The following is a 17,706-nucleotide window of genomic DNA, read 5'->3' as shown; positions in this document are numbered from 1 at the left end:
CAAGACTGAGACTTTACGTGACAAATGAGCTTGGGAAGGCCAAATCTATGTGTGTATGGAACGGATCTGACTGCAAAAGCCAGTTTTAGTTGATGCATGGCATGGACTCGCCGAGTCTAAAGAACAGACTCGACAAGTCGCTTGAAGATTGTCCTTGTGACCACCCAGTGTGTAGTCCTGCCAAGTTATGGGTGACTCAGTAAGTCACGGAGAGTTAGAAAGGTTTTGACAGGTGGACCGAGTCGAGTGGGGACTCGCCGAGTTATCCTTGCGACTCGGCGAGTTGAGTCGCGGTGGCCCCGTGATTCATGCCCAGGTGGAACTCGTCGAGTCAGGGAAGTACTCGACTAGTCAAAGGGAAAATCCTTGCAAGTTGGAGAAAGCGCGTAGACTCGCCGAGTCACTATAGTGCACTCGCTGAGTCCGGTTAATTGGACCAAAGTCTGTTGACCAAGTCGACCAGTGTTGACTTAATAAGAATGGTTAACCCTAGTGGTACAAGTAATAATTATAGATTCATGATGTCATAGGAGGATTACAGCTCAGGGGTTCGAGCACGAGTGATTTCTAGGGTTCACGAATTAGCGAGACATACGAGGTGAGTCTTCTCACTATACTGTACCCGGAAGGGTTTGACTGTGTGACCGGAAGGTCGAACGTGATATGAGATATATGCCTTATGTGTAATAAGTTATTCGTTATATGTGCCATGTGTGATATGCCTGGTATTGGCCGGAAGGCAAAATGTTATGGGCCGGAAGGCGTGGTCATATGGACCGTAAGGTTGACGTGGGTAGGACCGGAAGGTTTACCCAGTCGGGATGGAAGTCCCCTGAGACACATGGACCGGAAGGTCGACGCCTGGAAAGGCGTATGTGCGTACGTTGTATTTTGGGAACTCACTAAGCATTTATGCTTACAGTTGTTGTGTTATGTGTTCCAGGTACTAGCGAGGACCGTGGGAAGGCGCTGGCGTGATCGTACACACACTCGAGGAAATCATTTTGTGATCTTATTATGTATTTGGTCGTGACTAAATTGTTACATTGGAACCTAAATTTTATTACTCAATGTTTTAATGATTGTAAAAATGAAAAAATTGGTTTTGAAATTTATGACGTTACAAGTTGGTATCAGAGCCTTGGTTTGAGGGATTCGGGTACACTTTCGGGCATAACTGAACTCAAACCGGGGATTTGAGAAAATTTTAATTAATAAATCAACAAAAATTTGATAAGTGATTTTGAGACAACCAAATAAGAAAGACTGTGTATGGTCAGCCAGCGCCCGAACGGTAAAATCCCCAAAATACTCTTACAATATGTGTTATGAGATGATATGATATGATACGCATGCTAGTAGACTAGGTATACATATTAGGACTAGAGTGGCCTGATTTTGTGATGCCTTAGTCTAGGGAAACCTGCTTCTATGAGGTGTTTGAGAGCGAGTGGGTAACTAGTGTATGACAAGAATATAGTACTCAGGATTCGGGGTTTGGGGAGGAGGACTTGGGGTGAATACTGACGCGGTGTAATTGGTAGTATTGGGGCCATACTACCAAGGACACCGGGTCAGTGGGCAGCCCAAGTAAGAATCCCTGGGTATCGGAGACTGAGTAGGACTGCGTTATCGAGTGCGATTATGCCCGATAGAGTCTCTGATATTTTTATGTTGTATTTCAGAGACATCATGGTTGGACCACGACACAGACCTGGTACGAGTAGTGTGACTGACGAGGAGCTTCGTCAGATGATTCATGAGGAGGTAGCTGCAGCGATCCGGGCCGAGATTCGGGAGATGTTTGGGTCTATTAAGACCACGCTGATGGAGACATTTAATGAGCGGTACGCCGCGTTGACTGAGGCGGCCGCCACTGCAGCTACCGCAGCTGTGGCCGCTGCCAGACCACAGGGAGGTGACTCGTTGCTGTTCCGGGAGTTCAGCAACATGAAGCCACCGGAGTTTGACGGGACGCAGGATCTGATCGCTGCGATGAGATGGATTGCTGATATCGAGGGATGCTTCTACACTTGTTCATGTCCGGAGCATCTGAGGGTACGGTTTGCCTTGAACCAGCTCCGCCTGGGAGCAAAGGATTGGTGGAAGTTCGTGACGGCGAACTTCACGCTGGCAGAGGTCTCAGCTGTGACTTGGGAGAGGTTTACTGCTATGTTCAGAGACGAGTATGTTCCCCCGGTGGAGAGGGAACGGTTGGTTTAGGAGTTCTTAACCCTCAAGCAGGGTAATGATTCTGTTACGGTGATCACACGGAAGTTTCATGAGAGGGTGATGTTCTGCCCCGAGCAGGTGTCCGCGGAACAGGCTCGGATGAGTCGGTATTTGGGAGTACTAAGGAGGGATATCCGGGAGTTCGTATCGAACTCGTCATACCAGACTTTTGTTGAGCTTCAGGTGAATGCCAGGAAGCGTGAGATCGAGTTGGAGACCCAGGCCAGGGAGGAGGCCGAGTCTCAACGGGTGGATCGGCGGCCGGCTCAGTCTCAGCCGGCAGCCAAGCGGACCAAGTCCGCTGATTCGAGATCTGGAGGTCAGAAGAGCCGCACTTGCGGAAAGTGCGGCAACGGTCACGAGGGGGCATGTCGATCGGGTGCTTGCTACAAGTGTGGAAAGGAATGGCACATTGCCAGGGATTGCCCCAAGGGATTCATGGTTTGCTTTCATTGCAACCAGACCAGCCATCGGAAGGCCGAGTGCCCCCAGCTTCACCAGGGATCTACGCCTGCTGCCAGGGTTCCCGAGATTCGGCCAGTGAAGGCCGAGGCTCTGAAGGCTCGCGGGAGAGCTTTCCAGTTGACTGCGGAGGAGGTCCGCGTGGTGCCTGATGTCGTAGTCGGTATGTATTCTTTCATGTATTTACCTTTATGCTGAGATATTGTGCTTATATTATGATATGCGTAGGTACTTTTCTCGTGAATTATGTGCCTGCTTTGGTATTATTTGACTCGGGTGCGAGTCGGTCTTTTGTTTCGTTGGCTTTTAGCCAGCACATCGGTACTAATCGGGAGGTGATGAGTCGACCCCTACGAGTTGCTATAGCAAATGAGAAGGCGGTATACGCCACTGAGGTGATTCGAGGATGCGTGCTTGAGATTTTTGGGATCGAGTTCCCTATAGACTTGGTTCTTATAGCTATGGGAGATGTCTGTGTTATCTTGGGCATGGACTGGTTGAGTAAGTTTGGAGCAGTCATTGACTGTGAGAGACAGCTGGTGATGATTTGAGACCCTAGTGGGGGAGTACTCACGGTTTATGGCGAGGGGACCCGGTGTGGGTCGGCGTTTTGTTCGGCTGCCAGGGCAAGGCGGAGTTTGCAGCAGGGCTGTAATGGATTCATAGCCTATGTGATGGATACTCGAGTGGCCGTGGGGAGGCCCAATTCGATTGATGACGTTCCGGTTGTATGCAAGTTTTCGGATGTGTTCCCCGAAGAGTTACCGGGTGTGCCTCCAGAGAGGCAAGTGGAGTTTCGTATCGATTTGGTTCCGGGAGCGGCGCCCATCGCCAAGGCGCCTTATCGTCTCGCTCTACCGGAAATGCAAGAGTTATCCTCGCAGCTACAGGAGCTGTTGGGGAAGGGATTCATTCGACTGAGTAGCTCACCTTGGGGAGCGCCGATTTTGTTCGTCAAGAAAAACGATGGTTCACACCGGATGTGTATCGATTACTGGGAGTTGAACAAGTTGATGGTTAAGAACCGGTATCCGTTACCTAGGATCGAAGATCTGTTCGATCAGTTGCAGGGGGCATCTTGGTTTTCCAAGATTGACTTGAGGTCGGGGTATCATCAGATGAGGGTTCGAGAGGAAGATATCCAGAAGACTGCTTTCAGGACTCGCTATGGACATTATGAGTTTGTGGTGATGCCTTTTGGGCTCACCAATGCCCCGGCCGCGTTCATGGATCTTATGAACCGGGTGTGCCGGCCGATGCTGGATCGGTCGGTGATCGTATTCATCGATGATATTTTGGTGTATTCGAGGACTAGGGATCAGCATGAGGAACATTTGAGGTAGATTCTTGGGGTTTTGAGATCGGAGAGACTGTATGCCAAGTTCTCCAAGTGTGATTTCTGGTTACGAGAGGTCCAGTTCCTCGGGCATCTTGTTAACCAGAAAGGGATATTGGTCGACCCGACCAAGATTGAGGCGGTGTTGAGGTGGGAGGTGCCGAGATCGCACACCGAGATCAGGAGTTTTCTGGGTTTGGCTGGATATTATCGCAGGTTTATCAAGGATTTCTCCAACATCGTTGTGCCATATATTAGGATGACCCGGAAGGGTGTTACGTTTTCATGGGGATCGGAGCAGCAGTCCTCATTCGAGACGCTTCGTCAGAAATTGTGCGAGGCTCCGGTGCTTGCTCTCCCGGAAGGGATGGAGGATTTTGTGGTGCACTGTGATGCCTCTATATCGGGTTTGGGGCAGTGCTTATGCATAGGGGTCATGTGATAGCGTACGCTTCTAGGCAGTTGAAGCCTCATGAGTCGAGATATCCCACCCACGACCTGGAATTAGGGGCGGTGGTGTTTTCCCTCAAGATCTGGCGACACTATTTATATGGGGTTCTGTGTACGATATACACAGACCAAAAGAGCTTGAAGTACTTGATGGATCAGCCAAATCTGAATATGCGACAGAGGAGGTGGTTGGATGTGATGAAGGATTACGATTGTGAGATCCTGTACCATCCGGGCAAGGCTAATATGGTAGCCGACGCATTGAGCCGTAGGGCGGATAGCGCCCTGATCTGAGATATTTGCATGAGATTGACGGTATTGACCCCGATTTTGGATATTATTCGAGGAGCTCAGGTAGAGGCTGCGAAGCCAGAACATCTGAAGAAGGAGCGGGTTGTAGGTCAGGTATCAGGATTCATCACGGATGGTCGAGGGCTTATGACTTTTCAGGGTCGGATTTGGGTACCGTTTGTGGGCGGTGCGCTTACTATGTTGATGGAGGAAGCACATCGATCGAAATTCTCGATTCATCCCAGTGCTACGAAAATGTATTTGGATCTCAGGAAGGAGTACTGGTGGCCCTGTATGAAAAGGGATTTCGCTTGGTTTGTCGAGAGGTGCTTGACTTGTCGGCAGGTCAAGGCCGAGCACCAGCGACCGCACGGTAAGCTGCAACCGCTAGAGATTCCCGAGTGGAAGTGGGAACAAATCACAATGGATTTCATCACCAAGTTACCGTGGACTGTGAGGGGAGTCGATGCGATTTGGGTGATCGTGGATCGGCTGACGAAGAGCGCTCATTTTCTAGCCATCAGCGAGAACTCTTCTGCGGAGAAGTTGGTCGAGTTATATGTGAGGGAGGTAGTATCACGGCATGGAGTGCCGATCTTGATTATTTCGGACCGTGACGTGCGTTTCACTTCCAGGTTCTGGAAGAAGTTTCATGAGGAGTTAGGTACTAGGTTACATTTCAGTACTACATATCATCCCCAGATAGACGGTCAGAGTGAGCGGACGATTCAGATGCTCGAGGACATGCTTCGGGCATGTGTGTTGGATTTTAGAGGAAGCTGGGACACCTATCTACCTTTAGCAGAGTTCTCGTATAACAACAGCCATCATTCGAGCATTGGTATGCCACCCTTTGAGCTGTTGTATGGGCGGAGGTGTCGCACCCCCATCTGTTGGGGTGAGGTAGGACAGTAGGTTATGGGTAGCACGGAGATCGTACTTCAGACGACCGAGCAAATTTAGCTGGTCAAGAAGAGGTTGTTGACCGCTCAAAGCCGATAGAAGAGTTATGCAGACAGACGTCGGTCCGAGCTTGAGTTTCAAGTTAGTGATCTTGTACTCCTGAAGGTCTCTCCTTGGAAAGGAGTGATTCGATTCAGGATGAGGGGCAAGTTGGGGCCCCGATATATTGGTCCTTTCCGTGTGATCGCGAGGGTGGACCGGGTAGCCTACCGTTTATACTTGCCAGCAGAGTTGGGGCAGATTCACGACACTTTCCATGTGTCGCAGTTGAGAAAGTGTATAGCCGACGAATCGACGGTAGTTCCATTAGGAGATATTTAGGTGGATGCGAGCCTGAATTATGTTGAGAGACCAGTAGCCATCAGAGATCGGAAGATCAAGGTTTTGAGGAACAAGGAGGTACCCCTGGTATTGGTTTAGTGGCAGCATCGGAAGGGATCAGAGATGACCTGGGAGCTGGAACGTGAGATGCGTGAGCAGCATCCGGAGCTATTTGCCTAGCGGGACTTCGAGGGCAAAGTCTTGTTCTAGTGGGGGAGAATTGTAACAGCCCGGATCCCCAGGTATCTTTACTTTCATATTTTTTGTATTCTGTGAGAGGACTCGGTGAGTTGGAGGTCGAACTCACCGAGTCGGGTCGCAGTTTTGGACGGAGGTTCGCGTCTGGACTCGGCGAGTCCAAGGGATGGACTCGGTGAGTCCGCGCTGTTTAATGAAACCCTAATCTTTTGGTCCTAAGCCCTATTTAAAGGACCTTATGGCCTTCATTTGCGGCCACCTTGAGCCCTAAGTGCACCCATACGGATGAGAGACCTTGTGAGTGTGATAAGAGGCCATTTGTTCATCATTTTGTGTGATTTTTGCAAGAAGGAAGGAGAAGATCAAGCTTGAAGAGTTGGGGAGCTTGGATCTGCTTCTATTTCATCAAGGGAACCTTCTTGAGGTAACTTTCAGAGCTAAAACTTCGTATTTTGGTTGATGCGTCAATTTTAGGGTTTCTTCTTGCCTTATTTGGCTTGAATTGAAAGTATGAAAGGTCCCATGGAGATATGGAACCTAGGTCTGGACCTTAGCAGGTCCAGAAGGCCCTAAATGACAAGCTTTATGTCCATTCTTTTGAGTTGGAAGCTAGGGTTTCCATATTAGAGGTTATTTCTCCAAAATGAGCCTTGTATGCGTTGCATGGTGACCAAGACTGAGACTTTACGTGACAAATGAGCTTGGGAAGGCCAGATCTATGTGTGTATGGAACGGATCTGACCGCAAAAGCCAGTTTTAGCTGATGCATGGCATGGACTCGCCGAGTTTGAAGAACAGACTCGACGAGTCGCTTGAAGATTGTCCTTGTGACCACTCAGTGTGTAGTCCTGCCGAGTTATGGGTGACTCAGTGAGTCACAGAGAGTTAGAAAGGTTTTGACAAGTGGACCGAGTCGAGTGGGGACTCACCGAGTTGTCCTTGCGACTCGGTGAGTTGAGTCGCGGTGGCCCCGTGATTCATGCCCAGGTGGAACTCGTCGAGTCAGGGAAGTACTCGACGAGTCAAAGGGGAAATCCTTGCGAGTTGGAGGAAACGTGTAGACTTGCCGAGTCACTATAGTGCACTCGCTGAGTCCGGCCAATTTGACCAAAGTCTGTTGACCAAGTCGACCAGTGTTGACTTAATAAGAATGGTCAACCCTAGTGGTACAAGTAATAATTATAGATTCATGATGTCATAGGAGGATTACAGCTCGGGGGTTCGAGCACGAGTGATTTCCAGGGTTCACGAATTAGCGAGACATACGAGGTGAGTCTTCTCACTATACTGTACTCGGAAGGGTTTGACTGTGTGACCGGAAGGTCGAACGTGATATGAGATATATGCCTTATGTGTAATAAGTTATTCGTTATATGTGTCATGTGTGATATGCTTGGTATGGGCCGGAAGGCAAAATGTTATGGGCCGGAAGGCGTGGTCATATGGACCATAAGGTTGACGTGGGTAGGACCGGAAGGTTTACCCAGTCGGGACGGAAGTCCCCTGAGACACATGGACCGGAAGGTCAAGGCCTGGAAAGGCGTATGTGCGTAGGTTGTATTTTGGGGAACTCACTAATCATTTATGCTTACAGTTGTTGTGTTATGTGTTCCAGGTACTAGCGAGGACCGTGGGAAGGCGCCGGCGTGATCGTACACACACTCGAGGAAATCGTTTTGTGATCTTGTTATGTATTTGGTCGTGACTAAATTGTTACATTGGAACCTAAATTTTATTACTCAATGTTTTAATGATTGTAAAAATGAAAAAATTGGTTTTGAAATTTATGACGTTACAAGATCGTCACCTGTCACCAAGATTGAAGTTTATAGCTTAATACTTAGTAGTGGATTAGGTTTAGTTTTAATAAATTACGGCTACTCGTCAGATATGACACGAAACTTCATTTCATTTCATGCTTTATTTAAAAAAGGTTTAGATATTCTTTTAATGAGAAGAAATTTTCTATTTCTGCTTATAAAAATTGTGTGTTTTATTTTGAATCTTTACCTTGTGATGGTGTGTATGAAACTGTGATGATTATAGAAAAGTTTGTAAATAGTGTTTTTCATAGTGATTTGTATAAGGGTATAGACATAGTGTGCTTGTGGCATTGTCGTCTTGGACATGTCAACAAGAAATGCATGGCCCAACTCCAAAAGGATGGAGTGTTTGAATCATTTGACTTATGGTCAGATGACACATGTGAGTCTTGTTTATTGGGTAAGATGATGAAATCACCTTTCACTAGTTCTTGTGAAAGAGGTGAAGGATTACTAAATCTCATATATTGTGTGGGCCCTTCGGATCCATTACAAGGGATGCAAATCGATTCTATCTGAATTTTACTAATGCTTATAGTTGTATGACTATATCCACTTAATCAAGCATAAGTCAGAAACCTTTGAAAAATTTAAAGAGTTTAAGTAAGAAGTCGATAATCAATCGGTGACTATCTTAGTATCGAGTTCTACGACTACCTCAAGGAATGTGGAATAGTTTCACAACTCACTCCTCCTAGGACACCACAACTTAATGGTGTGGCTGAGAGGCATAATCGGACCTATTTTTACATGGTTTGTTCCATGATTAGTCGATATTCACTTCCAATCTCATTTTGGGGTTATGCACCAACGACTACCACCGACATTCTTTATCTTGTCCCAACAAAGAAGGTTGCCAAAACACCTCACAGGATTTGGACATGGATGGTTCACTTGTTGGCACATATCTAGGTTTGGGGTTGTGAAGATTTCGTTAGACGAGAGACTCACGACAAGCTTGAACCTCGAAGTGAGAGATGGATTTTCATCTGCTACACACTGAAGTCCTTTAAATATTTTTTTTCTTCAGACGTAGTGAGATCATTGTCTTTGAAGCACGAAGGGGAGTCTTTCGAGAAAGAGATCTCATATGCAAAGAGGATAGTGGGAGTACCATTGATCCTGAAGAAATTCAAGAGTCAAATGATGATGGAACTTCTGATAATACTTGGGCTCAACCTGAGGAAGAAATTACATGTGAACCCATTGACGATTCATTACCTCTTAGGCATTCCACTAGAGTTAGAATACAACTAGAGTTGTATGGTTTCCATATTACTGTAGAAGGTGATACATTTATCAATGATAATACAGTGGTAAATTTAGATGAACCAGCTAACTACCAGGAATCCATAGAAGGCCCTAAGTCGGTCAAATGGAAAGAGGCAATGGGCAACGAGATCAAGTCCATGTATGATAGAACCCCTTTCTAAAACTACAACATATTATTACTAAGTTACTCCAAAAGATGCTACATGCATATTTATAAACATTATTTACGTTGATAGTTTGATTACAAAAGACTGGATACAAACCGACTCAGTTTTAGTACATTACATAACTACCCAGGATATTAAAGATTTTATACAAACGTAAACCCAAGTACAAAAGTAATAGTATAAACTATTCTAAATCTTCCAATAGTATATAACTATATTGGATGCTTATCACCTGCAATAGTTTAAACATTAAGAGGGATAAGCATGTGATGCTTAGTGAATTCAATAACAGTTACAATATAATGCTATGCCATATACATATCAATATGACAGAAGCAAAAAGGGACAAAGAACAATAAAGGCTTATGTTTATCATATGACAGGTTTTCCATATCAACCAACAATCTAATTCAATGATTTACAATCAATGAGACATAAAAATTTCAATACTTGATATACATCAATAAAGCTTCAGCCCAAATGCCACAGAAAATACAATTTCGGATTATCATTTTGCTAGAATATATAGGCTTTCAGCCCTACATAGCCCTATGCCAATACCAGAAGTTATACAAGTCATCCTCTACATGGCCAATGGCACAAAGCCAATACCAAAAATTATACAATTCATGCTCTACGTGGCCAAAGGCATAAATCCGATATAACACGGGAAAGTACATTGTATATATAACACATAACATACAATTGTCCTTATATTGAACTCACCATGAAATAACCGAAGGAATAAATGATAATTTGGGAAACACTTCGACTCTAAAAATGATTTTTTGTGATGAAACCGGGAATTTTAGTTGAAAACCAGCCTCACGCGGGCAGAGTTTCGACTTGAAAATATGATTTTCTCGGGAACTTTGGAGTGTCGGGACTTTCTTTGGGTGTCGGGGATGATATCGGGACCTCGGGGGGTTAAAAGTAGGTAAAAAGGAGAGTGGATAGTGAAAGATGTAAGAATTTGTAACCTAAAACTGAGCAGTCTCTCGTGCCTTTTATACTTGGTCGAAGCCTCGTAGTACGTTGGGCGTACTTCGGTGCGTTGGGTGTATGAGGCATGGCAGCTGCTCAAATCTTGTGCCTCGGACATGTCATGCAGGTGTAATACGTGTCTTCGTGCGAAGGAAAGGGCAACGTGGATGGCACCGGGTCGATGACGTGCGAACTACGCTAGGCGTGTGGCTTCAGACCAGCCTCGAATTTTGTGCCCAAAACTTCAAAAATACATATCTTTTGCATATGATCTCTGTTTTTGACGTTCTTTATATCCACACGTAGGTGAGATTATACTCCATAACTTTCGTTTAGACTCCGTTGGCTAATTTTGAATTAAATTTTAAAGTTATATTTTTAACAGGCCGGGATAGGATAAGTCCGTTAAAAATTCATAACTTCTTCATCCAACGTCCATTTTTGCAAGTCTTTTGACTGTTGTATTACTATTAATGAGACATTTGATTCTCGTTTAGGTTGTGTCGGCTAAAAATCACTCAATCTTTATTTGAGTTTTTAGCTGTCTACTTCTATACTGAAACTTCGAAAAAAGATCATAACTTCCTCATTATAGTTCGGATTTCAATAAGGTTTTCGCCTAAATGTTTCTAACGAGGTAATCTACAACTTTCAATAATATATTTTTTTTATTTCCAACTTTATATTTTCATTAATTTCAATAGTTGATTTTTTATTGGAATCTCATAATACTTCCAATACTTTTCTGAATGATTCTAAACATAGTTTTACTTCAATTCTAGTAAAAACTATCTATTAGAACTCAACGCTCATAATCATATAATATTTCATAATATTATTTACTTTTAAAAATTACAAAACACGATAACTGAACGTGTATATTACAATGTATGACAATCAAGTTTTTGAATTTGGTTGACAATGTACCAGTTCGTAAGAGAGTTGTGTGCAAAGAAGAAGACCGACATGTATGGAAAGTTACAAACCTTCAAGGATCTACTGGTTGTGAAATGCTTTACTCAAACCACAGGGGTTGACTGTGGCGAGACTTTATCACCAGTGGACAAGATAACATCTATTAGGGTAATGTTGGCCATAGTTGCATTTCATGATTATGAAATTTGGTAAATGGATGTCAAAACTGCTTTCCTTAATGGGAAGTTGGTTGAGGATGTTTACGTGAGTCAGATAGAGGGTTTTACAGATGCAAAGTAGCCTGATAGAGTGTGTAAGCGTGAGAAATCAATCTAAGGGTTGAAACAAGCTTATCGCAAATGGATTCTTTGCTTTGATGAGAAGGTCAAAGATTTTAGTTTCTCTAGAAGTGAAGATGAATCTTATGTATATGTCAAAGCTAGTGGGAGTATATTATCCTTCCTAACATTGTATGTTGATGACATACTTTTTATAGGAAATGACATTCCAACTTTGCATGAGGTTAACTCTTGGCTTGGAAAGTTTTTGGCTATGAAGGATCTGGGAGAGGCTGCTTATATTCTAAGGATAAGGATTTTGAGAGATAGGAGTAAAAGTTTGATTGGGCATAGTCAAAGTACATACTTGGATAAGGTAGTAAAGAGTTTTAGTATGGAAAATTCCAAGAAAAGAGAATTACCTATACAGAGTAATACCAAATTGAATAAGACTCAGAGACCGAGTATTGATGCAGTGATAGTAGTAATGAGTAGATTTACATATGCTTTTGTCGTTGGATCTATCATATATGTTATGACATGTACTCACTCTGATGTGGCTTTTGTTTTGATCATGGTCAGTCGTTATCAAGGAAATCCAGGTAGAACTCACTGGATAGCAGTTAAGAATATTCTTAAGTATTTGTGAAGAACTAAGGATTGGGTCCTTGTGCTTGGTGGAAGTTATAACTTAAGAGTAACTTGGTATTGCGACACCAGTTTTTAGACAGATAGAGACAACTTTTGTTCCCAATTTGGTTGGGTGTTTACCCTTAATGGTGGAGCGGTAACTTGGAAAAGTTCCAAACAGGAGACAATGGCTGATTCTATCTGTGAACCAGAGTACATAATGGCAAGCGAAGCATTAAAGGAGGCTATTTGGTTGAAGAACTTCATCGGAGACCATGGAATTGTTCCAGTCATCAAGGAGCCAATGGAGATTTTCTGTGATAATGAAGGGGTGGTTGCCTTAACAATGGAACCAAGAGATCATGGTAGATCAAGACACATTGATAGAAAATACCATTTCATTATACATAGAGTAGAATAAGGTCACCTCATCGTGAAGAGGGTATCCTCAGAAGAGAATCTAGCAGATCTCCTCACAAAGGGTCTGAGTAGGGTCAAGTACGTTCATCATGCTAGGAACATTGGTCTGAAGGATGATATTATTTTTAGTAGTTATATAAATATTTAGAAACTTTTAATGAAATAAACGTAATTGACTTTTAGTGATTAAGTAATGGAGATTAATTTATGAGTTGGATCACTACCTTCTGTCTATTATTTATTTTGAGTTTCATTTTGCATGTTTTACTTCCCGAATAATTAGATTGTTTAAACATCCACAGTCGATCATACTTACAAAAGTAAGTAGTGAATCAAGACTGTCATGAATTGAATTGTAGATTTTCTAAAGGGTTTTAGACATAGCAATGGTATCGTTGTAATATTCATGAGTACTTTAAAATGGAGAACTTAAGTATTGGATTAACCCACACTCAGAAAGTTACTTCATGGAATTTATCACGATATAATATCTTATAATATATAATGGAAATATATGAGTTGTTGTTTATGAGTTGGTTGTGCATTGATAATACATAAATGCATCAATTATTTGATGTTATAAAATGTAATGTTGTACGTCATTTGATGAGTAGATAATAAAAGCATATAATTTAAAGTTTATCTGTTCCTTTCATCCTTAGGGGGAAAAGCGATATCTTTGGCCCATCGATGATTTGTTGCTGACTTATAGTGTAGGATCCATGCATGACTAAATTGATGTGTTCGCTTAGTAGTTCTTTGTCATTTCAAATCAGAAATCAGGAAACAAAGTATTGGACAATAAGATTGATTATGTTCCATCTCTCATATCCACATGATATCTTGATGAACGAATGATTATATGATCACTTATCTTAGGACACGTAAGTAACTAGGTCAACGTTTGACAACGAATTTTGAGAGCAACAATTTGCTAATCAGTTTAGAAGAATATATTGGCAATTATAGTTATTAAACTTATCCAAGTGAGAGATTGTTGGATTAGGTGTCTAAGCTTATAACTATAATTGATATATACTTGAATTTATAGTAGCACAGTCCTTTTGCGTTGCCATCAAGACTAGCAACTAGACATGATGATTTTGTAGAAAGAGATTGATTTATTATTTGATTAATACACTGAAATAAATGATTTATTAATATATTATGAAAATAATATAGTAATTAGAAATAGTAATATTTAAATAATATTTAATCAAAAAATAATTGGAATTAATTTTGATATTAAAAGAATTAACTAATAGTGTAAGGACTGAAGTGCAATTTTTCAATAGTTGAGCAAGAGGAAATCTATAACCCTCTATAGGCTATGGCCGGTTTTTATATGCCTTAGGGTTTCTAGAATAATCTTTTGTGGATAAATAAGAAAGTTGATAACTGTCCGGTTTAGGATAATTTTGGATTACGATTTATCTAGGATTTTCAGACTACAGTATATAAATAACCTAAACCCTAGTGTTGGGTGTGAACTACTAGAGACGAGAGGAAATCTATAACCCTCTATAGGCTATGGACGGTTTTTATATGCCTTAGGGTTTCTAGAATAGTCTTTTGTGGATAAATAAGAAAGTTAATAACTGTCCGGTTTAGGATAATTTTGGATTACGATTTAGCTAGGATTTTCAGACTACATTATATAAACAACCTAAACCCTAGTGTTGGGTGTGAACTACTAGAGACGTGACATTTATGATGCTTGCTCTCAAGACTTCATCAACACAATGATTTGAGTTGTTATTACTACATAATAATCAATGTATGATTCTTCTAACCCTTATTTTGTGTATTTCCAAAATATGCTAGAAGATTAGAGTATCTATTTTGTTGTTCAAGTTGTATGTTCAATTAAAGAAAACATAAATCAAAATTTTTTGGGGTTGCATACACATAGAATTTTTTGTTTTGCATAATATCCATCAGTTTTATATATATATATATATATATATATATATATATATATATATATATATATATATATATATATATATATATATATATATATATATATATATATATACACACTATTGTGATGGTAAAAATATAAATATCTATCTCAATTAATTATCTTTAATAATAGTTAAAAAATAATGATAAATAAAAAACAATTTAATTATTTTCATGCATAATTCACATATAAAAACGATTAAGATGATTTAGTTTTAATATATCTTTATGTTATCCTATAATTAAAATATTTAAAATACTTTTTATATATATAACACTAAAATTATTATTTTATAATTCATGACAACAAAAAAAATTTATTAGATTTTTCCGCAATGTACAGGTATTTGCCGAGTTTGATGTTTATTATAATTTAATTGTCCAACATATAAAATTTTAAATGTGTAACATAACTTTTTTATTGAAATAAAATAAGAGAAAATAATTGTAGTCATTTTTATTTACCAAGCAACATAACTCGTGTAGATCAAATAGAGTGTCATAAAGTTTTCGTAGTCGTGATGTGGGATCCATTTGACAAGAAAAATAAAAATAAATAAATAAATAAAATATTAAACTCAGAATAATGTTCCAATTCGGATAACGATTTTTTTTTCTATATCTTCAATTATTTTATTTCGAATTGATTTTAGGTTTCAGACTTGAAGACTGAAAATAGTGTATGGTCATAAATAATTTCTTTTTCTAAACTATTTGCTAATAAATTTAGCTAAGGGTAATATGGTAATTAATGTAAAATTATTGAGAAACCCAATCAACCATGCATTGCATATTTATACAAAGGTAGGAGTCCTTTATTCAATCATCACTACGACATTCTTGCCCAAAATGGGAAAGTTTCAATGGGGTTTTTTGGTTATGCTCCTTTTGAACTTGGAGACTCTATCTATCGCTTGTCCAACATGTGAACCACCATCTCCACCTACTAAACCACCATATCTCCCACCAATTATCGTCAAACCACAACCATCACCACCAAAATTAACCCCACCAGTGTATAAACCACCACCACAATCATCCCCACCCTCCTTTCCAAAACCCCCAACCACTAGTCCTGCTCCTCCAACTATTAAACCACCTTATTCCCCTAAACCACCATTTCTACATCCACCTACCGTTAAACCACCAACCACCACACCTAGTCCGACTCCACCCACAACTAAACCACCCTCCGTACATCCACCCATCGTTAAACCACCTTATTTCCCAACGCCACCATCCGTACATCCACCGGTCGATAAGCCACCTTATTTCCCAAAGCCACCATTTGTACATCCACCAGTCGTTAAACCACCTTATTTCCCAAAACCACCATTCATACATCCACCCATCGTTAAACCACCTTATTTTCCAAAGCCACCATTCAGCCATCCACCTGTTGTTAACCCACCTTATTTCCCAAAGCCACCATTCGGTCATCCACCCGTTGTTAAACCACCTTATTTCCCAAAGCCACCATTCGTACATCCACCCATCGTCAAACCACCATTTATACATCCACCCATTGACAACCCACCGTTGGTACTTCCGCCATTTGTACATCCACCAATAGTAAAACCACCATTTGTACATCCACCTTTTTGGCCAAGAGCACCTCTTTTGTTTCCACCAGTAGAAATGCCACCTAAAATATATCCACCTGTTCATCCTATGCCACCGGTAATTTTGCCACCAATTTATCCACACTATGCGTCACCACCGCCACCACCACCACCACGGGTCACAAAACCACCACCTACTCCAGTAATTTTTCCACCACCAACTGCTAAAAGGCCACCTCATCCACCATTAATAGTGCATCCTCCACCATCACCAGTTGTAAAGCCATGCCCACCACCGCCACCACCGCCAGTGCCATGCCCGCCACCACTGAAATCGGTGCAAGAAAAATCTTGAAGTGAAAATTTGTAATGGGAAATAAAATGTTTAAGCAACTCTTAAATATGTATGCTCTTAATAAGTAGGAATTCCCTCATCAAATGAAAACTAAAACCATATTAAGATGTTTTGATGCATTTTATAAAATATATGTTATTTCTTGTTGTACATTCATGCATAGTCTCTCTCTCTCTCTCTCTCTCTCTCTCTCTCTCTCTCTCTCTCTCTCTCTCTCTCTCTCTCTCTCTCTCTCTCTCTCTCTCTCTCTCTCTCTCTTTTGTAGGCTACATAAATTTTAAGTTTACAAAAAAAACATTTTATGACTATTTGAGTCATATCCACAAATATGATTAATGTACAGTACATTTGGTACCTTATTTTAGTTTTAAGCCTATACCCTTTCCTCATTAACTCCCTGGATTTCAAGATGATGATTGTTCTTCTTCGCTTTTATAAGTTATAACAAATTGCATGTATGAAGTATGCAAATCTTAACATACCTATGTAATTTTAAGCCCAGTCATTTTGGATAACACTTGCATCCAACTGCCACCCGCGAAGGTACTGCAATATAAGAGCAACATGTTTTATCACATTAAAGTACTTTTAGAGAGCTGATGGAAATATTTTATTGACTTCAGACCATTCAGACCATACAAGTTGACGTGCAATTATTTCATATTCATCTACTAAAATTTAGTTCAAGTTTCGCTCATGAAAACTTATTGACAATATTGTTTTCTCTGTTAAATATGCCACTGAAATACAATCAATGTAAAATATGTCAATATTTGATTATGAGGATATAAACTCTAAGAATGGTTAGACATTTCGTAAACTCTGTGATAAGAAAAATGATACATAGGACCTTTTATGATTCTCCATAATATTTAGAAAAAAACAGAATCTAGAAAGATCGAGGACTAAAGTGTGCCTTTTTTAGCCCCTCTTCTTACGCAACTGGATCTTATACATGGTTTCTCTTCCAATCTCTCTCATCTTTTCTCCCCATTTCTTCATCTTCTGTGTTTTTTAGAGAACAAGCGTGTGTTACGCGATATTCAATTGCCACCTTCACTTTTCAGCCTTTCAGATCAGCG

The 17,706-nt window shown here is 41.0% G+C and overlaps 1 protein-coding gene across 1 annotated transcript; it reads left to right on the top strand.

Moving 5' to 3' along the window:
- The first annotated feature begins 15,542 nt into the window (after window positions 1-15,542).
- Window positions 15,543-16,774, top strand: LOC145012837 (uncharacterized). The gene has a single exon (XM_078971639.1). The coding sequence runs from the start codon at window positions 15,557-15,559 to the stop codon at window positions 16,622-16,624; it is 1,068 nt and encodes a 355-aa protein (XP_078827765.1). The 5' UTR covers window positions 15,543-15,556; the 3' UTR covers window positions 16,625-16,774.
- Window positions 16,775-17,706: the final 932 nt, after the last annotated feature.

The sequence above is a fragment of the Lactuca saligna genome, chromosome 8 (genome assembly GCF_052625555.1).
Source record: "Lactuca saligna cultivar CGN05327 chromosome 8, ASM5262555v1, whole genome shotgun sequence".
Lineage (NCBI taxonomy): Eukaryota > Viridiplantae > Streptophyta > Magnoliopsida > Asterales > Asteraceae > Lactuca > Lactuca saligna.
Note: the sequence above shows the minus strand (reverse complement) of the source record. Positions and strands in the feature narration are given on the sequence as shown.

What these genes read in the sequence shown, in the direction of transcription:
- LOC145012837 (XM_078971639.1), top strand. Translation starts at nt 15,557, where the DNA reads ATGGGAAAGTTTCAATGGGGTTTTTTGGTTATGCTCCTTTTGAACTTG.